The 27,428-nt window shown below is 37.7% G+C and overlaps 1 protein-coding gene across 2 annotated transcripts in view; it reads right to left on the bottom strand.

The window, feature by feature from the left end:
• trmt44 (tRNA methyltransferase 44 homolog) overlaps positions 1-27,428 on the bottom strand; it is a 181,183-nt gene that overhangs the window by 127,159 nt on the left and 26,596 nt on the right. For both annotated transcript variants that reach the window (XM_081359233.1, XM_081359234.1), the window contains 2 exons: positions 20,553-20,772; positions 7,289-7,357 (listed from right to left, as the gene is read on the bottom strand). In XM_081359233.1, the coding sequence (XP_081215359.1) occupies positions 7,289-7,357; positions 20,553-20,772 (289 nt within the window). The remainder of the gene's footprint in view (positions 1-7,288; positions 7,358-20,552; positions 20,773-27,428) is intronic.

Below are 27,428 nucleotides of genomic sequence, written 5' to 3'. Positions count from 1 at the left end.
TTTGAGGGTGAGTAAATGATTTTCATTTTTGGGTGAACTATATCCCTTTAATGAAAGATGCAGACATGTGTTTGGCTTCTTCAAAAAGCAAGGAACAAGACAGTATTGCACTATTGCATTGCACTATGAGCGGAGTAAAGTTAAGTCTCTGTTAAACTGCCACCATGTCTTTATTAGTTATTTGTAACATTACAGAATTAATTAATTTACGTATTGTTAAGGTCAATATAGACTAAAAACCTTAATACATTATCCTATTAATTTCCTGATTCCTCCGCTTATTTAGCTTATTTATTTAGAAAATAAATGTTCTATGGGCATATATACGGCTGAAACAGGTAGCCTAGTGCATCATCCCAAATTTTTCAACATCAACATTTTAATATAATTATAGTCAAATATGGCCTTTGGAAAATGTGTTTTTTTGAGGAGCTGGGGTAGTGCACTATATAGGCCCCTGTGGCGCGGCCTAAGCTTTTGTCCTTAATGGCATTTTTTTCCTTACATTACTTTTACTTTTATACTTTAAGTAGTTTTGAAACCAGTACTTTTATACTTTTACTTGAGTAAAAAGCTTGAGTTGATACTTCAACTTCTACAGAAGTCTTTTTAAACCCTAGTATCTATACTTCTACTTGAGTAATGAATGTGAATACTTTTGATATGGCGTTATTTTTTAGTCAAATGTCATGAGCGTGTAAGACATGCTCACGAGCACATTATGTTATTTCACACGCGCAAAAATGAACCTTCAGCTGGCATGATAAAAGTACTCGCGCACAAATTCAACAACCGAGAGGTGTACAAGTAGCTGCGAGCGAGCGCCTGGCATACTCTCATAGGTTAACTCTGCTTGTACAGTGTAATCCTGCTCGCGCACAGCGGGCTTCGGCTCGCGGAGTGCTGTTTTGCTCGCGCGCAGCGGGCTTCTGCTCGCGGAGTGCTGTTTTGCTCGCGCAGTGGATTTCTGCTCGCTCAGCTGATTTCTGCTCGCTCGAGTCTACATGACTTTTGACAATTTGGGGGCGGAAACCAAGGAGGGCACTGACCCTCTTATGATTGGTCACTTTCATCATGGAAAATCTTGGGAAATCCTAACCCCGCCCACCTTCTGACGCAGCGCGCGTCACTCAGCTCGCTCTGCTACTCCGGCTATCTCTGTGTATATTTTAGACAACGAAATATGTGATAAAACACCATACTAACTCTTTTCGTTTTCATTTAAAGAAATCTTAAACATGATAGCCACACAAATGTGATTCAGGCAACGCGTATTGATTATATTCACTGCACATTGCCTATTTATAAAAAAAATATATATATAAAACACAAACCTGCCTCTTTTCGTTTTAAATATAATATAAAAACATTAAACATTTTAATATGGCCCAGGCAATATGTGCATTTGTACTAAACAACAGATTTTGCAGTAAACAACATTACAGTTTTTAAAATTTTTACATACAATTATTACAATTTAAAATGACAAAACTCAACCCAGTCTCTTTTTGTTAAATTTCAGTTTTTATCAATATTAGCCATTTTTTTCAGGCAAGTTTTCGGGTTGTTATGGACAAGTAAAAATTACATTATTGTATATTATATGAAATACAATTATAATAAAATTCTAAGTTATGACTACTGTATACTGTAGGCTACTGTTTTTATTTTTAAAAGGATGTGATGTTGTTGTGAGATTGTCTTTTGTCCATGTTAACATGACAGATGTGAAAAACATTTTGGCTCGTTTGACTCAGCTCACTGAAAAGAGCCGGTTCTTTTGACTCACGGCTCTTTAGAAAATAAATTCTTATCTCCTTCTTATCTTATGCTCGAAACACTCAGTTTCTAAAAAGTTTGAAATCTTCTTTGAATTGTTGAAACAAACAACAACTGCACATGAGGAGCTTGAACTCATTCTCTCGCTGCTAGTACAGGTCAAGCTACGAACCGGAAGTAGGCAACCGGAGTCGTCGTCATGGCAGCGCGCATTGTTTAGACTGAGCAGAAAAAGGTGGATACTTTTATAATGGCTAATATTGATAAAAACTGAAATTTAACAAAAAGAGACTGGGTTGAGTTTTGTCATTTTAAATTGTAATAATTGTATGTACAATTTTTAAAAACTGTAATGTTGTTTACTGCAAAATCTGTTGTTTAGTACAAATGCACATATTGCCTGGACCATATTAAAATGTTTAATGTTTTTATATTATATTTAAAATGAAAAGAGGCAGGTTTGTGTTTTATATATATATTTTTTTTTATAAATAGGCAATGTGCAGTGAATATAATCAATACGCGTTGCCTGAACCACATTTGTGTGGCTATCATGTTTAAGATTTCTTTAAATGAAAACGAAAAGAGTTAGTATGGTGTTTTATCACATATTTTGTTGTCTAAAATATACACAGAGATAGCCGGAGTAGCAGAGCGAGCTGAGTGACGCGCGCTGCATCAGAAGGTGGGCGGGGTTAGGATTTCCCAAGATTTTCCATGATGAAAGTGACCAATCATAAGAGGGTCAGTGCCCTCCTTGGTTTCCGCCCCCAAATTGTCAAAAGTCATGTAGACTCGAGCGAGCAGAAATCAGCTGAGCGAGCAGAAATCCACTGCGCGAGCAAAACAGCACTCCGCGAGCCGAAGCCCGCTGCGCGCGAGCAGGATTACACTGTACAAGCAGAGTTAACCTATGAGAGTATGCCAGGCGCTCGCTCGCAGCTACTTGTACACCTCTCGGTTGTTGAATTTGTGTGCGAGTACTTTTATCATGCCAGCTGAAGGTTCATTTTTGCGCGTGTGAAATAACATAATGTGTTCGTGAGCATGTCTTACACGCTCATGACATTTGACTAAAAAATAACGCCATATTTTGACACCTCTGAATAAATGCTGCTCCACACGAACTGTTATCATTTATATCCGTGGAGCGTGTCTCAAACTCCATATCTGCATATGCTGTGAGTTTTGGTTTCTTATAACGTTCATCTGGGAACGCAATGTGTGCCATTTAATCAGATTTGTAACGTAAATAATTTATTAACCTATAGCAAGACAGGATAATACATCAATATTGTTTTTAAACATGCAAACTGTTAAGTGCTATTTCAAAATAAAAGTTTAAACCCCTCGCTTTGCATGTTTTGATGTCCACATATTCTTGTTCAAGAAAATACAGTGACTGTAGCATTTCTATCATAAAAAAGTGGTCAAATATTAAAGATCAAGTTAACATTTGAATTAAATGTCATTTGGCCAATATAAACAATGATTTGATCTCCTGTAAAGTGGGACAACACCACCACCAGGCTGTTGGAGACCTCTGCAGGCATTTATAATACATAATGTACATAAGTTGATTGTTTATATTATGTATATGTGTAGGGACCCCTTAAAGGGTCATTTCACCCGTGGAGACATGAATGTGTATTGAAAGTGGGTCATTTATGTAGAAGAAATGTGAAATTATTTTTGAATTTGGAGCTTTCTAGACTGAGAAAAGCCAGAAAATGTATTTTTGGCTTATGTGGATGAAAGACAACAACTCCCAGAATGCACTTGCTTCGCTGCCCTACAAGGCCACTCCCAAGCCACGCCTACCGGTAAGACAGCGCAGTTGAGAACAAAAACATCAAGGCAAGGCTAGGCTACGAGTGAGTCTCCGTGACGAGTTTGCCCAAAATGTCCGGGATTCGGCTTTTGCGTTCTACAGTCGCCATTCATCATGTTTACTGTGGCGAGCAGGACGAGGCTGAGGGGCGCGGGAGAACGGCGCGAGGTCGGTGGCGTGATTACTGACGACCGACACCTGTGAGGCACTGTTCTCGTATCTCGCACGGAGGAGCAGGTATTTTCTTAGCAATGGTAAAACACACATCAACCGATCACGCCACCGGCCTCGCGTCTTTCAACCGATCACGCCACCGGCCTCGCGTCTTTCTCCCGCGGCGCTAGCCTCGTCCTGCTCCCTGTATTACTGTGATTACTGATGAGCGCGCCTGTGAGATGCACCGGTCTCATGGGCTATCTCTCACGGAGGTTAGTGCTGGGCGGTTTGACCAAAAATCAACATCACGGTTTTTTTCTAAATTATACCGGTTTCACGGTTTTTACCGTTTTTTTTTTTTTTTTCAAGCATGATGGGTGTTAACCACATTTTCTACTGAGTGAGAGAGGAAATACTGCAGTAGATTTACTTATAATGCCCTATTTTATTGTCATGAGTGAATATTATAGAAAAAATCCACACTAATATTAATAATACAGGTTTGCAAGGCTGTTTACAAAGAGGTGTCAGCAGGACGCGCTTTAGGAGCGGCAGAAACAGTGGTTTCCCCGGTAACGGCTGTACACAAAGCAGCAACGCTCATAAACACTGCTTTATCAGGAAAGATAAAGAAAGATTCAATCGTAATACCAAAGAAACTTTTCTAAAGACCGTCAGTTCACTTCAGATACGTTAATACAGTATAAAAACACGCGCGCCGCGAGAAAAAAGACTCTCACCCACACGTCTCGTGCCCATTCTAGTCAATGCTTGTGTTTCAGATCGAAGCTTCCCAGAAGCGGCTCTCCGCGCCGCTTCGCTAAATATAGGCGCCTAGTCTATTTTGATGCACCGCGTGGAGGACGGAATAAAACCTTGTCGCAGCCGTAATGCGCCGCAGACGTGTGTTGTAAATGAGGGGTGAGACTGTGTCGCGCAGCGCCGTGTTCCGATTAAAGCGACATACACCGGTATTGCGGTTTATTAAAAATTCATATCGTAACAAAAATAAACACCGGTATTCGGTATGAACCGGTAAACCGCCCAGCACTAACGGAGGTGCGGGTATTTTCTTAGCAATGTTAAAACGCAAATCAACCGATCACTTGTTTAGCATTCATGTAAACATTATATTCAGATTCACCAATCGGGGTGAATTCAGTTAGATTGAAACAAAAGGTGAGCATGTAAACAATGGATGGCGACCGCAGAAAGCAAAAGCTGAATCCCGGACATTTTTGTCGATCTCGACGTCCGGGAAATAGAGTATGGTAACCCCTACTACTCAGCTTTCTTCGTCCATGTTTTCTGCAGGTTTCTGCCGTTGAAATCAAATGCACTCGCACTGATCTGTGATAGGTCTGTTAGCGCATTAGGTCCAACCCCCTATGGGCGGGTTTGAAAGGGTGGATCTAGTGCTTGTAGTCTTAACAGAAATCCCCCCCTCTTACACTTCCTCCTACAATGACGCAAAATGACGATTTTTGCGTCATTGTAGGAGGAAGTGTAAAGAGGTAAATACAGATTTCTCTCATCTCGGGGGAAAATGAAAAAATTCAATAGTATGAATGGGTTTCTAACAATGCAAAGCTTAATGCAAATGGGTGAAGTGTCCCTTTAAAATGTGCCTTAAAAATACGCCTAATTTTGAAAATTGCAGAGTATTAAAATATATACTTTTGATATTTTGTTTTTGTTTATTTGACAATGTGATGTAACAAAATGTACCAACATTCTTTGTTTCTTTATCATTTGTACTGTTTTCCTTTACTCAAATGAGGTGTTCTGTTGAACTGAAGTGTATTAATGTTGACCAATCAGCATTGAGATTGTTTAAAGTTTACGGACGCACGTTGCGTTAAGTTATGTTATAGAGATGACATGGCGAAGAGACTGCATCACATGTCCTCGTGTTACTGAAAGTGAGCTTCATTCTTGGAGACTTCATTACTTACAGTACAGGCCCAAAGTGACAGATAGGACTTTCATCTACTCGATTTTGTTTCAAGTGTTATTTTACTGTAGTATAATTTCAACCCATTCTGCCATTGGGCTGCGTCATCTGCTTGGTGCATTAACTGTGAGATATTGTGACGGAGAAATTAGCATCAAGGACGGTAACTGAATCATCGGTGTCACAAGAAGCACTTCCAGACGACTCGTAATAGTGTCTGGGGGACGAGATTCATCGCGAGCTGCTTTGTCGTTGCGGTCGGACTGGACTTTCACCCCGCTCCGAGGCTCCGAGGCTCCGTGACTGCGTGAGTGTTCTGTTCGCGGCTCATGCTGTAAGTGATCACTTTTCATTGCTTCGTCATTTCCCTGGATGGAATGTAAGTGAAATTGTTTCGACAAATTCTCTGGATGTACTGAGTTTTACTTGAATTCATTTCCCTTGAAAGTGCACTAACGATTGGGCCCCAACGGCTAGCCAAAAGAGTGTGTTTTTTTTTTCCATAAGAGACTGTGACCAAACTTATCTATTGTGTTGTTACTGAGTTAATTTTGTGTTAATTCTGTGAAGTGTGTAAATCGATTCAAAGGAGTTATTGTGAGTTTTCAATAATTATCCGGTGTATTTTATTTTTCACTTAAAATAAGAAGGGAGAGTGTATATTGTTATTTGAGGGTGATAATTTAGAATACTCAGATAGATTGAGGCTATTGAATACCTAATGGTGTAAGGAGTAAAAACTTTTATACAACTGAACAAAACAAATTTTTTCCATTTCTTATTTTACGCTTTGAAACACCATTTGTTATTTTATTTTAATTAAATTTTTTTTCCAACAAAAAGTGTTTCATATTAGTGTTTAAATAATAAATCATTGTTATTCTTTTTCCCTTATTTGGAATTGCTGTATTGATTTATTATTTCAATTAATTGGGGGAAAAACTAACAAGAATTTAAAAATCTGGGGAAGTAAATTATAAGTAAATTTATTTTTGCTTTATTATTCCCTGGTGGAGGCACCGTGCGCTTATTATTAGTTTGAGAAGAGAAAAAACTCCGGCCAATTCAACATTCAACTGCCGGGAATCCAGGGTTTTCTTGATTAGGGAAATTTTAAAATAAATTAGTTGAGAAAAGGGTTACATATAATATTCTGTATTTTAACAGTGTTGTTCTATAAAACCATACGATTACTTACTTATTTGAACCAAAAATGATTGCCTCATTGCTATTATACAGTATATGTATTTTAAGTCATTTTGAAAGCTATTGTTTGCTTAGGTCTATTTGTATTACCACAAAAAAATATCCGATTACTCAAAATAATCGACCAATTACTCGATTACCAAAATAATCGATAGTGACAGCCCTACTCCATTTCTTTAACATGCACCATATACATTTTCAAAGCTTTCCATATAAAGTCTCTTATGCATAAACTGTCAGTTATTAAATCTTAATATCTTAATGATATAGTCCTATGTATTCACTTAATATTTAGGTGAAATGCAATCACTCAATTATAAATTAGATAATATTCCTAATAAACAATGAATAGTCCAACTTACCAACAGATACGTAGCAATGGCAACATCTTCAAACACAAACTTCTCTGGATCAGTAACTTCAGGCCAGACCTGAAAAATTAAAAGCTTTGTCTTATTTGTCTAAATTGCATATGTAATGTAATATAATACTGTATAATGTAATACTTGAAATCTAAGCAAACACCCAACACATATTAATGATAGTATATGAGACTAAAATCAAATCCTGAGACCAATGATGGCCATCACAATAAACAGTAGATAGTCCTCCACTACATGCACCACCAATGCATGTAATACAAACTACTCTTGATTTTTAAAGACATTGATTTTCACTGTGTATGAAAGATGTTTTAACAAAGCACGGGCAACAATTATTTTATTTTTTTTAGAATCTTCTGTAATACTAAATATTTAGGTAGTTAAAGGATAAGTGTAACAGATTTGCAAAGAATGTTTCCTGTATACTCCACATCTTTTATTGGTTGGACAAACAGATCATCTCAACCAACAAGTAGTCACACTGCTTTAACAAGCACAGAAGGTTTTCTTTTTCTTTTTGATAGCACCATAATCAACTTCACACTTCAAAAATTGTCGTGTTTATAGTTTAAGTTTTGAAAGAAGAAAGTATTTTAATATTATAAAATGATACACATAACAGGTAGGGAATCATGCAGTGAAGTCAAAAGACGACTACTGATCCAGATGCCTGATCTTATCTATTTAGTATTTAAGTAGTGGGTGTACTGTATGTAGCATCCACCCCCACCATTTTTGGCTTTAAGGAGGTGGTTTTTTGTTTTGTTTTTTTTTTGTTGTTGTTGAACATTAACAGAAAGGCAGTCATAACTGAAAGATTTACAAACAAAGATTACATTCAATTTTCACATCACATTCTACAACACATACCAATCAATAAGTTAAAGGGGGGTTAGGAGGGGGTTAAAATGTTGGGGCTCCATGTTATTTTATTTTTACAAGGAGATTGGTATGTCTATTACTAAAATATGTCTATTACTTCTTTGTTGCATTACATGGCAACAGAGACGGTTCAAAAATTCACTTATTGTGTTTTTCCCCAAAGTTTTTATGCCTGTAACTCAAGAAGTATTAAAGATATCTTAATATACTTTTAGATTTAGCTTTTTAACAAACATTTATTTTGTTCTCTTCATTTTAAAGGCCCTATATTGTTCAGTCCCAGAGATATGGAGATTTTAATGCGGTTCCATGAATAAATTGGTCAATTGTACACATTTTCAGAGGCCAAAAAACAAATGTTGGTCCCTTTGCATACAGCTGATACTTTTATCTTTTAAAGAGGAATATCAGAACAATAAATAATGTTGAAACTAGAAATGCTATCATTGCTATCATAATTGCCATAAATATTATTTTTCCAAAGTTTGTGTGACTGTCACTCAAAATGTCCTAAAGACATTTCAATATAATTTTAGATTCTGGTTCTTAAACTTTTCTTTTGAAATCTTCATTTTCAAGGCACTATATAATTTAATCCCATAGACATGGGGATCTCAATGTGGCTCCATGTTCAATTTGTTGGATTTTACCCAATTGCAATGGTCAAAAACCGTCATGCAATGGTCATCGATTTGATTTAAAAATCGAGTTGGTAGTAGGTCAAATCGATTCATATTTTTTAAAAAAAACATTGTTTTGATTTTTTTTTCTCCCCCTCAGTATAGCGTACAATACATACATTTTGCATTCGCCAAATCTTCCTTCAGGGTTTCCGTAGAACGCTCCCTGCGGCGCAGCCCTCGATGCTTCACGACATCACGACAAAAAGACTCGCATGATTATTTTTTTAACGGTCCTCCACGACAATGGCGCGCGAGTGAGTGAGGGAGAGTGAGTGAGAGTGTGTGTTCGCGAGTGAGTGAGTGTGTGTGTGTGTGTGTGTGTGTGGGCGAGAGTGAGTGTGTGTGTGTGTGTGTGTGTGTGTGTGTGTGTGTGTGTGTGTGAGAGAGAGAGAGAGAGAGAGAGAGAGAGAGAGAGAGAGAGAGAGAGAGAGAGAGAGAGAGAGAGAGCGCGTGTATGTGAGTGAGTGTGTATGTGCGAGTGAGTGAGTGAGTGTGTGTGTGTGTGTGTGTGTGTGTGTGTGTGTGTGTGTGTGTGTAGGCTATGTGAGTGAGCTTGTGTAGCCTATGTGCGAGTGAATGAGTGTGTGAGACGGCTCGCGATGACTGGTCGTGTAGTCTGACATGTTTCTTGTCCACAACATGACAAGATTTTTAGGAGTCAAAATTGTGTAATCTGACAGTGACTATTGTATACAGACAAAAAAAACGTGTAATCTGAACCAGGCATAAGAGTTACCTCAGGATTTTTTGTTGTTTTATTAGCTCAATCCAAATACAGTATAAATAATTTGGATGTTTAACAATCTTTGTTGCACACTGCACAGTGACTTTTCAGTTAGTGAAAGGGTTTGCCTTTGCAATTTTGTTTATGTTGATGCACTTTAATTAAATACAATAAATATATATTTTTTAAAATATATTTACAGTTCGCAGTTATTTTGTTTTAAATGGGGGAGAAAAAATCGAATCGAATCGTAAATCGAGTTTTTTATAAAAAAAATCGCAGATTTTTTTAGGGGAAAAAATCGCCCAGCTCTACTTTCTGCCACCACTCATCAATAGACAAAGATTTCATGTTCACTGTTATACATTTGTTGTTCCAGATTGACATGTTATGTGGGCTAAAATTATGTTTTGTAAATTAATTTCCAGTACAATAATACTTAAGTTTTAGAGGGAGTTTAGAAAGCTCAGTCATATTGTAACAAAAAAAACTTATGCCGCCACATTTTTGAATACAGCTATAGGAATCTCAAACCAGAATGAGGACTAATCATTAATGAAAGATTGATGTTAAGTATGATGACTCCATTCATAATATTAAAGTCAATCGTTTTAAGACCACGTTCTTCATAATCTTTTATCATATCACTTTTACATGTAGAATGAATCTTGATTTTCCATATAAAATCAAAATTTAACTTATTGCCTTTATCTTTTTAGCAGAAACTACTAGAGAGAAACATGGGTAGATGAATCTAGAAAGATTCTCTAGTTCCGTCAATAAAATTCTTCCAAAAATCATTAACCAAGCTCTCTCTGCAGCCAAGTATTCATTATTAATCTACATTTCTCTAAATTATCAATATTTAAATTTTCTAAAGCACTATTCGCACGGGATAAGTATTACCTGGTCACCTCTAGTAATGTGTAATAATTGCAGAGATTGTCTGTGATCTTAATCCCGTGCGAATCGGCCATGTGTGTAATTTGTAAAGTAAAAATTCCCCCGCAAATGACCTACCATATTTCACCGAACACTGAGGTCCTGTGATAATATTAGTCCCGTGTGAATCAATCTCTGTGATTTGGCGGGGTCGTTTATAATTTTTTCAAGGTTTTTGTATCCTGTGCGCTTTTTTATCCATCTTTCGCGAAGAATGGAGGCTGCGTTGGAGTGTTTTGATAGTATTTTGGGTGCTGGGTCATATCGCTAAACACCATGATAAAAATTCGACATAGCAGAAAATTTATAGCAGAATAGCAGAAAACGGAGATATCCATTTTGTCCGCCTTGAGCCAAGGATTACCAACGATATAAGACACTTGATCCTGGGACCAACGGTCTAAGAGTTATGAGCAATTTTGAGCTTTTGGTTGCTGTAGCACCACCTATGGGCCATTCGGGGTCATAGTCTGGTAGGTTGTCCCCAAATTGAGGCCTACCATCTGGCCAGGTTTCAAGTCTCTAGGCCTTACGGTTTGGCCTGCACGATGCGTTTTACGAATCCTTACAATTACAATAGGGTTTCAGCATTTCATGCTTGAACCCCTAATAAGAATAGAAGCTTTTTGCCATTTATAGCGCCACCTTTGGTCCGATCTGCATGAATCTCGGCATGCTTCTTCACCATGTTATGACACATATGCTCATCAATTTTGGTGAAGTTCTGAGTTTTCATTTGGGATTTATAGGCTTTTTAGTGTATTTTGTCACGCCCCTTTGCTAAATGACCCTGTTACAGCCAGCCAAATTCCAAAGTTCAACTTTTTTTTTGATAATTATTGTTCTAGAGAGTCCAGAGAATTGTCCTAGACTGGTTTGGTTCCGATTGGGCGAAAAACCAGGGACTAGTTCGCAAAAGTAGGTTTTGGACAAAATTCGACATAGCAGAAAATTTTCCCTGCCTCAATCCATTTTGTTCGCCTTGAGCCAAGGATTCCAACAATATAAGACACTTGATCCTGGGACCAACGGTCCAAGAGTTATGAGCAATTTTGAACTTTTGGTTGCTGTAGCGCCACCTATGGGCCATTCGGGGTCATACTCTGATAGGTTGTCCCCAAATTGAGGCCTACCATCTGGCCAGGTTTCAAGTCTCTAGGCCTTACGGTTTGGCCTGCACGATGCGTTTTACGAATCCTTACAATTACAATAGGGTTTCAGCATTTCATGCTTGAACCCCTAATAAGAATGGAAGCTTTTTGCCATTTATAGCGCCACCTTTGGTCCGATCTGCATGAATCTCGGCATGCTTCTTCACCATGTTATGACACATACGCTCATCAATTTTGGTGAAGTTCTGAGTTTTCATTTGGGATTTATAGGCTTTTTAGTGTATTTTGTCACGCCCCTTTGCTAAATGACCCTGTTACAGCCAGCCAAATTCCAAAGTTCAACTTTTTTTTTGATAATTATTGTTCTAGAGAGTCCAGAGAATTGTCCTAGACTGGTTTGGTTCCGATTGGGCGAAAAACCAGGGACTAGTTCGCAAAAGTAGGTTTTGGACAAAATTCGACATAGCAGAAAATTTTCCCTGCCTCAATCCATTTTGTTCGCCTTGAGCCAAGGATTCCAACAATATAAGACACTTGATCCTGGGACCAACGGTCCAAGAGTTATGAGCAATTTTGAACTTTTGGTTGCTGTAGCGCCACCTATGGGCCATTCGGGGTCATACTCTGATAGGTTGTCCCCAAATTGAGGCCTACCATCTGGCCAGGTTTCAAGTCTCTAGGCCTTACGGTTTGGCCTGCACGATGCGTTTTACGAATCCTTACAATTACAATAGGGTTTCAGCATTTCATGCTTGAACCCCTAATAAGAATGGAAGCTTTTTGCCATTTATAGCGCCACCTTTGGTCCGATCTGCATGAATCTCGGCATGCTTCTTCACCATGTTATGACACATACGCTCATCAATTTTGGTGAAGTTCTGAGTTTTCATTTGGGATTTATAGGCTTTTTAGTGTATTTTGTCACGCCCCTTTGCTAAATGACCCTGTTACAGCCAGCCAAATTCCAAAGTTCAACTTTTTTTTTGATAATTATTGTTCTAGAGAGTCCAGAGAATTGTCCTAGACTGGTTTGGTTCCGATTGGGCGAAAAACCAGGGACTAGTTCGCAAAAGTAGGTTTTGGACAAAATTCGACATAGCAGAAAATTTTCCCTGCCTCAATCCATTTTGTTCGCCTTGAGCCAAGGATTCCAACAATATAAGACACTTGATCCTGGGACCAACGGTCCAAGAGTTATGAGCAATTTTGAACTTTTGGTTGCTGTAGCGCCACCTATGGGCCATTCGGGGTCATACTCTGATAGGTTGTCCCCAAATTGAGGCCTACCATCTGGCCAGGTTTCAAGTCTCTAGGCCTTACGGTTTGGCCTGCACGATGCGTTTTACGAATCCTTACAATTACAATAGGGTTTCAGCATTTCATGCTTGAACCCCTAATAAGAATGGAAGCTTTTTGCCATTTATAGCGCCACCTTTGGTCCGATCTGCATGAATCTCGGCATGCTTCTTCACCATGTTATGACACATACGCTCATCAATTTTGGTGAAGTTCTGAGTTTTCATTTGGGATTTATAGGCTTTTTAGTGTATTTTGTCACGCCCCTTTGCTAAATGACCCTGTTACAGCCAGCCAAATTCCAAAGTTCAACTTTTTTTTTGATAATTATTGTTCTAGAGAGTCCAGAGAATTGTCCTAGACTGGTTTGGTCATCATTTATCCCGTGCGAATGCGCCACACGAAATTCAGATGTGGGTGGGTAATTTCTAAATCACACGAGGTTCCCAGATAATAGTAATCCAGTGCGAATAGGGCTTTAGATAACCAAATACCTAAATATTTAACTTCGTTTTTAACTGGGATACTGTATATTGTTATATTAAGATGATCATGAATGGCCAATCCCTCGCATTTTGACATATTTAGCATTAAACCTGAAGCTTTTGGAAAAATCTTGATTAACTGAAGTGTTAGGGGTATTTGCTGTTAATTTCTTAGGAAACGAGTAGTTTTGTCAGCAAATTGACCGACAATAAAATTATTCCAGTTTTCAATCTAGAAGCCAGTGCTTTAGTAAACACTTTGTAATCCATATTTGTAGTGCAATGGGGAGTAGGTTAATAATCTCTTATCTTTTCCTGGCTTTGGTATCAAAATTATAAACCCTTGTTTCATAGATCGCAATAATTCATTATCACTTATACAATCGTGTAAGGCTTCAAATAAAATATATTTTAGGTCATCACAAAAGAATTAATAAAAATCTGTCGTTAAACCATCAGGACCCAGTGATTTATCAGGTTTACTTTGTTTAACAGCTGCATCAATCTATTGTATGATTATGTCGTCTGATTCACAAAAGTTGACTGGATATTATTTTTTTTATCATCTGAAAACATTTTTTTAAATAATAGAGGAAATGGATGAGGAATATAATTTAGAGTCAATTGTAAACCTCTTTTGCTATTATGTAATGATTTGATTGTTCTACTTTGTACACAATTAAACTGTCTTTCTTGTCATCTTTTTTCCAAATTAATGAAGTATGAGCAATTATTCTCATCCTCTTAGCCCTAGATCTCACATATGCCCTTTTTGCCTTTTTAATATAGATTTCATCTAAAATGAAATGTAGCTAAAGTTTTTCTTTCTCTTCTTCTGACATTTTAGGTTGGCAACAACATTTATTAATCTCTTGAATGAACTGCATTTCTTTTTCATGTTTCATTTTTATCAGACTTTTTCTAAAGCTCATTGAATATTCTCTCAATTTGTTTTAAATATTCCTATTTAGTACCACTTGACATCTTTTTTACTTTAAATTCTGCAATATTTTGACCTCTGCATTCCACTTCCGCAGACTTCACGAGCATGTTCATGGCCAGTGCAAACAGAGACACAGAGATTGTGCAGCTTGTAATGACACCCTTCTCCAGACGATGCCACTCCGAGACTGAAGTCCCAGAGGACACCCTAAGGCCGTGTGTCCACCGCGTTTTTTCACGTGGCTGGCGTGTTTTTTCAATTGTTTTCAATGGGAACGCCACGTTTTTAAAACGCCATGAGCGTAACGAGGCGCTGAGCGTCTTTTTCACACTGAAGCGCTGGGCGTTCGGCGTTTTTTACAGGTCACTGAGAGTTGAAGAATGTTCAACTTTGGGCAAAACGCAGCGCTCATCACTGTCACTTTTTACCCAACCGTCCAATCACAGTGGAGGAGGGGCGGGACTAATACCACACCGACCAGCCGCCACATTCTGCTTGTACAAAATCAACAGATGATAACAACAAGCATAATAACGGAACAAAATCATTTAAAACAAGAGCCAGAGAAAATACATTACATTGTATTGACATTTTAATATAGAATCAACACAGAAACAAAATATGTGTGAAAACTTTAGCGGATATTCTGTATCATAACAAGCAAAGTGTCTCAACTGAAAAAAATACTGTGCTGCCAAAACGCTCTCAAGTGCCAACAGCTAGGCGTTTTCAGCAGAGCGCCTAGCGTTTTCAGCTGGCTAAAAACGCTTTGGTGGACACACGGCGATTTCGAATCTTCTCTGGGATGTGGTATCTGCTCAGGGCCACTTCCACCAATCTATGTGGTATCAATCCATAATCATTGGCCAGGTCCAGCCACAGCACTGCCAAGTCCCCTTTGCCCTCTCGTGCCTCCCTGATCAGCTGTGTCACCACCCCTGTGTGTTCGATACACCCAGGGACCCCTGAGACTCCTCCCTTCTGCACCGAGGTGTCTATGTAGGTATTCTTAAGGAGAAATCCCATCAGACGATTGGAAACAATCTTGAAGAAGATTTTGCACTCAACACTAAGGAGGGAGATTGTCCTAAACTGCTCGATGTTACTTGCATTCTCCTCCTTGGGAATCCACACACCTTCTGCGTATCTCCACTGCTGAGGTAATCTCCCTCTTCTCCAGATGGTTCTTAGAATCTTCCAAAGACGTTCCAGAAGCCTGGGGCAATGTTTGAAGACCTTGTATGGAACTCCACTTGGGCCTGATGCTGATGATGTTCTGGCAGATTTGATAACCTCTTTGACTTCTTAAGGGTGGGTTTGTTTAGGTTCAAGTGGGCATATAAGGGCTGCACAGTGACCAAGGTCTTGCTCCCTCATGCCATCGCTGTATAGGCTAGTGACAATGCCCCCGAATTTTTGAGATAACCCTACCAGAGGCAGAACTAAACCCAACAATGACTCTCAACCCATACCTAAAATAAGCGGACATGCACAAATTGAATATCTATGCAGAATGTTTTCATTTACTTTGTGGTTGCTTTGCCAGGGATTATCATAGAAACACATATGATGACTTGGAGCAGTGCTTTGTGAGTGTTCACCTGCATGCCACTTACTCAAGAGTTGTGACACCACAAGCAGTTTGTACAGAATTGGGAAGGCCACTGACTTCACAAGACTGAAGACTCATCTTTGTAAGTTACAGGAAATGACCAAATTTGGACTCTCTGGTAGCCTGGAAAAGGCTTTTGCAAGAAGCAAAGCACACTGTGGCAAGAAGGTGTGCCCTTCTCCTGTATGGCCAAAAGAAAAAGGTGGATGGGCATCCTTTAACCAACCTGGATGAGCTGAGGTACACTAGCGTCTACCACAGATTTGTCAGAGGCAAATCTACCCCCAACAGAAGATGCCTTCCAGCAACATGTGCTGAGAGCCTTGTACCAAACAGCAGTGTGGCGTCACAGCCACCTGGCCAAACCTCTTCTCTGCAACCGAGTTGGTGGAGGATGGAGGCTCAGAGAAGATGGGTGCATTGAACCTGTAATCTTCCAGAAGGCACCAGCATCTAAAGAAGTTAGAGACATCACCCACCTCTACTGTAAAGACGGAAACTGCAACGATGCCACCAAATGCCAGTGTCTTTCAGTAGGCTTGACCTGCACAGAATTTTGCTCTTGCCCTTTCCCAGACTGTCCAAATATGTCCCACTTTGTCACTAATGACAATGTGGATGAGTGACATTGGTGTGTTGCAGTTGTAACATCATGGGGGGCTGACCTCAGATTGGTTACCAAAAGCAGTTCATGTACCAAATGGTTGCTGCTAGAAAAAAACAGCCTGAGAAGAGAAGGCTCATTCCCCCTCAGAGTGTTTGTTTTGTTAGATTGCAATTTTTTTGATTTAAGACAGTAATTTAATTTGTATTGTGTTAAGTTGTAGTTTTATTAAAAGGCTCATTAAGGTCAAACTGCAATCCTGACTCCTGGTCTCCTGTTTGTGCTATGGTAAGGTGATTTCAATCTTTGCTTCCATATAGTACAAGGTGCCATATGAAATGTTTCATTATTAAATGTATCTTATATTAGAATCTCAACATTCTTCTCACCACTGATAATGGACTTTGGACTAAATTATGTCAGTGTTCCATTTTCTTTCATTTTAGACACCTCATACATTGAGTTACAGAACACCCTGATTTGTCGTGCTATATTTACAATTTTGGTATTGCTGGATTCAGCACAACCCCATCTTTCCAACAAGTCATCATATGTGTTTCTATGATAATCCCTGGCAAAGCAACCACAAAGTAAATGAAAACATTCTGCATAGATATTCAATTTGTGCATGTCCGCTTATTTTAGGTATGTGTTTATATGTCTCTATTTATTCCATACATCAAGATATTCACATCCAGTCTTTTCTAGTAGGTAAAGCAACTTCCTGACTACAAACATGCCAAGTTTCAAAGCTCTCAGAGCTTGTGTGACTGATCTGCACTAGTTAATATGCCTTAACTCCCATACGGACAGGCTATATTTTAGTCCTTTTTTGGTTTTGGGGTGTATAACAATATCTGTTAATTTAACAATCTTAGCAGTAAAATATTTTGAGCCAAGAATCCAATTTATATATGGGAGACCTTAGAGATGAGGAAAAACATTGTTGGGTTTAGTTCTACCTCCGGTAGGGGTATCTCAAAAACTAAAGCACTTTTTGACCATTTGTCACCTGCCTAGTAGGTGTTGCGGATATAGCGGTTGATATCCTCCTCAGGATATGAGAGTTGACCACTGCGTTTCTCTCCCAGCAACTTCCTTGTAAAACCGAATGGATCTGCAATGAAGGCGCTGCACCTACGGGCCCTCTCCTTGCCGCTCTTCCTGTGCCACTCAGCACGCCGAAGGGTGATTATTTACCTCATTAAACAGATGCGCTATACATTTAAAAGATGTCTTAATTGTATAGTATATATTTAAATATAAATATATTTACTTGTTTTTCATGAATGTGTAAGAACTGAGAAATTAGGAGATGGCAGACAGTCTGGTTGAAGAGCAACCAGACCCTGAGAGGACAAAGGACCTCTCTGGAAATTAACATTTGAACTCCTCCTCGTGTACTATTGAGACGAAAGTCTCACCTCAGAGTCATCCTAGTCTACATCTCTTTCGCTCATCCCACTCTCCCCCAATGCGAAGATCACCAAGGACTCGCCCAAGAATATATGGTTTAATGTGAATGATTAACATCGAGTATTATACATATTTAGTATCATTTGAAATGTCTCATTGCGACTGGTACATATGTCTCATTTCCAAATAAGTAAAACAAAAGGTAATAAGGTTTTTAAGATTGTAGGGATAACTGACACACAAAGGATGATGGTCTCTAGACAAATGGTGAAATCTAGACATTTGATGTTTTGTATCGATTATCTTTGAATTGATTATGAAATTGGCATGATACATTTACCTGACATAATAAATTGTTACACTTGATTATTCTAGCCGACTTTGGCATTATTTTCATTAAAGAGTTAAAAGGAATAGTCAAACATTCGCTCACATTTGATGATGCACAGATATCATTAAAACCTTTTCATTTATGGAGTCAGATGAAATAACGAGAGAATACATATTCAAATGTATTGCATTTAATCAAAAAATACTTTGCCTCAAGAAAAGGACAGTAACACGTAAAGACCTTCCGCGCTGGTCGGATGCCGGTTTTGGGACGATTGAGAGTGAGCATACAAATGTATTTTACAACCATACAAAGAGCAATGTGTAACATTTTACGAGATTTAGTGCTATGCTTATTCACTCTTATTTGTTCCCCACTAAATGTTTTTTTCACTAAATGTTTAGATTTTATACAAATATTGTGCACTCATGATTTTTCCAGATTAACTTTTGCTGCTTATTTATCCACTAATCTAGTTTATAATAGCATTTCTGTCATAGATTATGATCATATATTTTTTTTCATTTGTTGTTTTTCTTTACAATAAAGTTGTCTGTATTTAGTAGATTGTGTTTAACACAAAAGAGTATTTATCACTTCAACACATTATTCATATCAGATAGACAGTGTAAGTAACTATAAAGTTAACTCTATTTGTCTCCCAGTTCACCGGCCATTTCAGGAGAAACTGATGAATTCACTTGCTGTAATAAATCCAACAGACAGGAATCTCTGAACTGCAGACCAAACAAACATGACGGCACCCATCTCACCTTACAGATCAAGATCATTTATAAAGGTGTTTAAACGACAAAAACTCACTTACACATATTTGAGAATCGGAATAGAAGATAGATGATGACATGGTAAGCAAGTGTGTTAATATTTAGAAATAAAAGCGCTATATCTGTCATACAGTGCTATTTTGGCTGTGGTGGATCAAGTGACGTGTCACCATGGAAACATGGGGGGAATCGCGAGGTCTGTCAGCCATCGCGATGGACGATGGTATCGTCTAACAGCCCAACCCTAGCTGGTGTCAGATCGGTATCGGAACGAATCTGAAAAAAATGGTATCAGTTCATTCGGTTCGTTATCGGTTCTACAGCAAACTTGCAACAATGTACTTGGAATGAATAATTTAGTAGATGCACGCCGGTCTGTTATCGTATAAACATCAACTGTCATTGGTTGCGTTACATGTCGGTCAGACATCCTCTTGGGCGGTCCTTGGCCAATGAAAGCTGCGATGGAGTCCAGACCTTCTGCAGTCAGATAGGGAGTATGATTTTGAGCTTTGTCTTTGTATGGGGTGGCGACAGAGAACACTGCCTACATCAACAATGCCAGGATGCACCACTGCTTAAATTAGCTGGCCAGAAAATACTGACAATATCAGAATATTTTCTCACTTAAAATCTTTAAAGCTACACTGTGTGATATTTTCCCCCATCTAGCGGTGAAATTGTATATGACTACCCAGTGAATATTAGTTTCTGTTCCTTTCAATTTCGAGGGCGCTTAAACTACTACGGTGGCCGTATTATTCCAAGATTAACATGGCTTCCAGTTCGACTTCGTCCAATTGCGCCTTTAAAACTATCACCTGTGATCCGTCGCAGCACAGATTTATGTTACAAGGTAAACAATACTTTTTCACCATTGACGTGAGGAAAAGTAACGAAAGTTATACTAGAGGTCGTTCTGGCGTTATTAGGGTTGCCAACCGTTACGTATAATACGGAATCGTCCCGTATTTGACACATAAAAGTCTTGTTCCGTATTGAACTGATACGGAACGCTATTATAATATGCTATAATGTATGAAATATATTTATATTACTATTATAGGGCAACATGGCGACTGGCATTCGAACCCCTCTCCCGTATGTACTTTCAATGGCAGATTATAAACTTACGAGAATACTTTATTACTTGAAAGAAGTAAATATACATTAATGAGCACATATATTTTTGAAAGAACTGAGTGTTTTTTGCTAAGAATCAACTAAAAAAAATTACAGAGTGCAGCTTTAATTTGTGTATAATTTTGGATTCATAGTAGGTCTATAAGTTGACCGTCTCACTGGAGAAATCCTGGTTCTCTCTACGACCAATTCATCACTGATGCATGTGGAAAGACAGTCAAGATTTCATTTATAAAAAAAAAAAAAAAAAAAAAAAAAAAAAAAAAAAAAAAAACATACCCTTACCTTTACTAATGCTTTGTACTTTTCTTTCAGCTGCTGGTAGAGAATACTGTATTTCTCTACAGGTATGAGGGACAGGGTGCTCTTAAACTCACTGGCCTTGCTCTCCAGAGCCCACCGTGATAGTTTTGGTAGAAGTTCTGAATGGAGCCAGGAGAGTTTAGGGTAAGCTACTCCATCATTGTACCACTGTTCAGGCCTCAAAGCATGAATAGTCAACTTCCTGGAAAAGATTTTTACCACAAAAAAAAAAAAAAACCACATGAAACCATATTATTTTCATATTCTCTATCAGTCAGCTCTCCAGTGATAGTACACATTCTGCTGCATATATATATACAGTATTATGACATAACTAAGCTAATAAAGTGTACATTAATAAAGTACTTAAAAATCAATTGCAAACTAATAGTTTATAGTTAATTCATAGTTTATATATTGTGGTCTCTAAATTGTTAAAGGGATAGTTCTGCCAAAAATGATATTTAACCCATGATTTACTCACATACATATTTAAAACTTTATAAATGAAAATAACTGGCTTCCGGTAGCGGTCGACGCGCGTTCACGGAGATGGATGCTGGCGTAGGACGTAGCGTAGGAAGCGTCGTGACGTAGAACGAATGTAGAGTTTTGTTTTGCTCTGCTCTCTGGCTGCACTGCCACATTCGTTCTATGTCACGACACTTCCTGCGCTATGTCATACGCCAGCATCCATCTCCGTGAACGCGCGTCGACCGCTACCGGAAGCCAGTTATTTTCGTTTATAAAGTTTTAAACATGTATATTTTTACGACAAAACCGCACGGATTACCCTCAGAAGGCCTTCGTTTATCCCCCTGGAGCCGGATGGATTACTTTTGTGAAGGATGCATGCACATTTTGGGACTTGAAGGAGGTGGACCCCATTACTTATTATAACCACTGAAAGATCTACTGTAAGTCATTTTCTAAAATAACTGAAAATGTGTTCGTCTGAAAAAAGATTGACATATACATCTCGAACGGCTTGAGGGTGAGTAAATCATGGGTTAAATATCATTTTTGGCCGAACTATCCCTTTAATATACCACAGCAGTATAATCCCAAACTTTTGTTGTGTTCCCTTCATTTTAGTGACGACTGCTTCTCAAATCTCGGAGTTCAACGCGGGATTCGCAAAATGCTTGCTCTTGAAGATGGGTCAGTACCCAGTTTATTTGGACTAACTTGCCCCTCAGAATCACAACCTGTAAGTATGACTAATTGTTGATGAATATATTTTCTACCAGTTGTTCAAAATACTTAGTTTTGTGTTTTATATTGTGTAAGTTTCCAGCTAACTGGCTAACTTCCGTTATTACTGTCTTACTGAAATACTTGTGCTAATCAGCTGTGGGCCCACTATTACCTAAAACTGCGTTTATTAATGCAGATTGTCTGTCATTCTTACTACTTTGAGTAAAGATAAAGAATGGAGCAAGATTTGTTGTGCATCGCAATTAATTAGAAATATACACATCGGTTTGTTGATGGACATACACTTGTTAATGCTGATGGTGAGGAATTACAGTTGCAACATCTCATAATGTACCTCAAAGCGAGTAGTGTATCACTGAGAAACGTCCTTGCAATGGAGGTTCGGACTGAATAACTAGTTCTGCCAATCTTTCATCTTCGGACTCACGCTCAGATTGATTTGGTAAAATCGACATCATCGTTCGTTACTGTCTTTAGTTTATGGTGTGTACAATCACTGAGATGTATGAAGCCTCCGGATGGAGCTGACGTTCAGTTATTATGGCAATGGGCATTTTTGATTTCGACGTGCTGTACATGGTAGACCAATCACAACAGACTGAGCTGTCTGGCCAATGAAAAGCAGAGCAGGCTCACGGAAAGGAGGGATTTAGAGACAGTGATTCATCCATCAAGTCATCTGAGAGTCATTGAAAAATGTGGTGATGTATATTATGAGAAAATGAAACTTTTTTTGATATCTGATGCATGTAAACCTGTTGTAAAAGACCTTCAAAACTAAATTAGGAGCCTTTAAAATAGCATAATAGGGGCACTTTAAACAAATCTTTATTGAACATTAATTGCATTAGACCTAAGTGTAAAAATGTACATTAAGCATATATAAATTTATAAATTCCTTAACTCTACCCCCAAAGCTAAACATAACCACTATTCACAAAAAATAATTATGAAATAAAAAATGCTGTCAATGTCAATACTGTGTCTATTATGTTTCTATTACTGTATGCCAATACACTGTGTCTACGCAAATGTAAAATGTACATGTGGTAGAAAAAAAACATACAAATTATCATGTTAAAATACATCAGTTAGGGTTCGGCATAGGGGATAGAATATACAGTTTTTACAGTATAAAAATTATTTCTATGGACAGTCCCCATAAAGCATGGAAACCCAACGTGTGTGTGTGTGTGTGTGTGTGTGTGTGTGTGTGTGTGTGTGTGTGTGTGTGTAATTTATTTGTAAACGTTTTAAGGAACACTTGATATGAATGCAATTAATGTCCAATGAAGTTTAGTTTAAAGCACTTAATGATATTTTCAGATTTTCCGTGACCTAATCTAAAGTGAAAACCCATTTACTCCTTATAACAATTAACAACTCCTTTACTACTTGTTTAAGATCATTTATATGATTAATAAGTTAAAGCATAAAAAAAAATGATCTAAATATTTTTATGAGCTAATTAAATATATTTTTTAATACAGCACTTTATTACTTTATACTTATAAAGTGTTACTCAAACAACAAAGTTAAAATTAATAAAATACATTTAATGTTGGCTGTTTGTACTCTGACGAATAATTACAACATCATGCCTACTGTTGTTTTTTAATCATTAAGCAGTAACACCGGTGCCAGTCACCCAGTCAGTTATTTACACAGCTGCAATACCGTGTACAAATTTGATTCCTGTCTTGTGTGGACTTTTGTTATTTCCTGTTCTATGCCATGTTTTGTAGTCCTTTGTAGTTTTTCGTTTATTAGTCTCTCCAGGTGTTTCTAATTAGCCCCACCCCCTTGTTATCTTGTTTAGCTTGTTTGCCTGTGTATTTAAACCTCTGTGCTTCAGTTGTTTGTTTGGTCGTTGTTGCTGTACCATGTACCTGTCCTGAGTTCCGTTGTTTTCCCTAGATTACCTGTTTGTTTTATTAAAGTAGTGCTTGCATGTGGATTCTCTCTGCTTCATTCCTGCCTCTTTGTTACACTAGGGCTGTGAATCTTTGGGTAGACAGCGAATCGATTCTATTCACGATTCATGGGTTTTCGATTCAAGAACAATTTTTGCAAATTCAGAACAAGACGATTCACATTAAAATTCGATGCGATTTGATTAAATCAATTCTGCATTTTTTTTTTTATTCATTCATTGGATTATTGAAAAGCTTCCCCTAATGTGTCTTAGTCAGGGTGTGAATTACACAGAGGCCTTCAGGGGGTAATGGAGTGGGGACAAAAAAAACAAAACATTTTGTCCATTGTTAATGTTAGTTCATGTTAGTTTTTAATGATGCTATTATTATTAAGTTTATTTTAATAGCCTATAAATTGGCATTTGTAGAAATTTACATAAGCCAAGATTTAAAAAGGCTTCTTTGTTCTCTTTATATGGAATATTTTCCTTATGATTCTGAAAGTAAACGCACCGGGTGTCTACTTTTGCTATAATAGCGAACGCAACTTTAATGCGCATCTGATTGATAGATAAACCACGCACTCTTATTTTAGTGTTATTAAAGTAGTTATTTCAGCAGTTTCCTTCGTACATTAACCCTCTGGAGTCTGAGGTGTTTTCTGGGCACTGGAGGTGTTCTGACATGCTCTGACATTTGTGCTTTTTTCAGTTATTTATAAACATGTTAATGGCAAAGGTGTAAATTCACTCTATATAGCACAAACAGGGCTACCAAAATATGTGATCACCATGCATGTATATTTTTTTATTTTTAAGAGAATAATGCTTATGCGTGGTTATTGAAAAAATTAAAAATGAAAGTTGCTGAAAGAAGACCTCAAAACTCATAATAAATATGCATGAATAAGACTTTTGAGAAATGGATGTTCTTCCTTCGAGTTCTGGCTTCAAAATTATGTGAAAATAGTCTTGCTTTATCGTTCAGATAAAACCATACATTGATTTAAATTGATGTAAAACAGGTTTTGCTTGGAAAGCCATTATGCGAGTGGGCGTGAACGAGGAGTGGTTTACACCTTGGAATACAAAATGTCCCACCCATTATGCATAATGACTCTGCAAAATTAGCCATTCATTCAGGTGTGACTCTGACTGACTGAGCCACAATGCAAGGACAAAAAATTAGAAGAAGACTTATATTGACCATTTAAGATTTTGCTTACATCTATCTTGTAAATATGTTTTGCTATTTTATTAAAAAGGTTACAATTACAACAATAATTAAAATTTCAACAATATTTCAAGTGTACTCTTTCTTTGTAAAAAAAAAAAAAGATTATAGGCCTACATTTTATGCCTATCTATGTATTCATTAGTTTGAATATAGCCAAAATTGGAACAGCTAACATCTTAGTTGATGACTTTATTTTATATATATATAAAAATTGCTAAACAAAAGCTTATTTGATATATATATTCAGTATATTCTACAGTAAAAACTGTACTCAAATCTAGTCAACAAAATGTTGTCTTTCATATTTCGCCTGACTGTAACGTTGTTTTTATGAAATATTAGGGCATATAAATGTTAATTTGCAGTTTAATACGTATTGCTTATACAAATAGCCTACATTTTATTTCAACATATTTCAGTCGATTTTTACTCATCTCAGTATAGTAATACAGTTTGCTAAAACATCATCATTCATTCACACACGCGATTTAAATTTAAACTGTCTTTTTGCGAGCTGTGGTAAACAGCGCGCATCTCTGCCGTTCATTCATCAAAAACAGAAACCCGATTCACGTGAGAAGAAAAAAAAAACTTACAGTATTCCTTAGCTCGCTCCTCGATATACCCGCACTTCTGAGGTACTTTTTTCATCAAAAGCTTATGTGGCAGTATATTCTACAGTAAAAACTGTACTCAAATCTAGTCAACAAAATGTCTTTCATATTTCGCCTGACTGTAACGTTGTTTTTATGAAATATTAGGGCATATAAAATTGCAGTTTAATACGTATTGCTTATACAAATAGCCTACATTTTATTTCAACATATTTCAGTCGATTTTTACTCATAGTAATACAGTTTGCTAAAACATCCTCATTCATTCACACACGCGATTTAAATTTAAACTGTCTTTTTGCGAGCTGTGGTAAACAGCGCGCATCTCTGCCGTTCATTCATCAAAAACAGAAACCCGATTCACGTGAGAAGAAAAAAAAACTTACAGTATTCCTCAGCTCGCTCCTCGATATACCCGCACTTCTGAGGTACTTTTTTCATTATTGTTATTGCTCACAGTGCTGCGAGACGGTGTTAAAGTAATGATCTGAATAAACTGATATGTGGGCGTTCACAGGTTTGCTTGGAGTGCCTCATTCATTTGCGTTTGAATAGTGCGCGCTCTCCGTAGGCGGAGTCACATTACATTTGAATTAGCTCTAATTAGGTCGACTGGAATCGCTCTCTTTTAATACAGATTTCACAAAATGAGAATATTTGTTTTTTATATAAATTACTTCATTTAAGAGAAGAGAATTCAAGCTTCATGCCTGTGTGTCTGAATGCCTGTTTGACTGAGTATTCGCTGAGTTATTGTTCATTTTCGGACGCGTTTCAGAATGGACGACACTGGCAGATAGAAGGCAGAACTCGCATCACGTATATTTTTCTTTATTTGGCAAAAAGCACAACACTTTGTTTTTATTGTGAGTATACACAAAAATAATACACATTTAACAGAATCGATTGATGTACAAAACAAGCCTAAAAGATAAAAATTTATATTTTTATTTTATTATTTTTTTGCACTCATACGGAAAAAAACGAGCCTATCGCGCCGGCGCGATAAGGTAAATTTCATTTATCATTCATGATTCATCGGAACTGTGCGTATGCATTTTAGACACCTATTATGTGTTTGCTCTTTCCATGCAATGAAAGCGTTTTATTTCACAGTGCCCACGCAATGACTAGGCAGCTTTATCAATGGCTTGAGCAGATTGACTCAGGACTACTGCTTGTCTCGATAGAGAGCTGTCATCTGCTCATGTGAACAGCAGTGGTTGTCCTGGGGGGAGCTCAAACATAGACTGCTCAAAAATGTGTAGATGAGAGCTATAGGGACCGAGTGCAAGCACTCTTTACTGTCTTTCACTGTATTTAAGGAGAGCTGTGAGGCCACGAATGACGCCGCGAAACATCTCCATTAATTTGCGCAAGTAGTCATTTAATGTTTATATATTTTAAAGCACTGAATCGCTATCGAATCGTGATTAATTCGATTCTTAGCATTTTAAATCGATTATTGTCCAAAAATAAACGATTCACGATTCAAAAATACATGTTTCAAGATCGATGCATATGCATCGTCAGGATTTGTAATCGATGCATCGAGAAAACAAGTGAATCGTTACACCCCTACTTAAGATGAATGCTGAACATAGATTAGTTAGCTTGATTCCTGCATGGACAATAGATGCATTGCATAGAACATCCAGGTTATAACACGTATAGGTCATAGCAACATACATGGTGTCTCATAGCCCACCTGGCATGGGTTTTCTGCAAAAGTTATTACTGTGTTTGGGAGAAACCACAAACAATAACAGATTCCTTGTCTGTGCTTTTTACACCGAGATTGTGAGTGCCGGGAATTCGTCTTCTGACCACGACAGACCGCTGCACTGAGACAGGGTGCTGTTTCGGTCTCGTGA

Source organism: Scardinius erythrophthalmus (genome assembly GCF_964197995.2).
Source record: "Scardinius erythrophthalmus genome assembly, chromosome: 2".
NCBI lineage: Eukaryota > Metazoa > Chordata > Actinopteri > Cypriniformes > Leuciscidae > Scardinius > Scardinius erythrophthalmus.
This window is presented reverse-complemented; position numbering and strand designations above follow the sequence as displayed.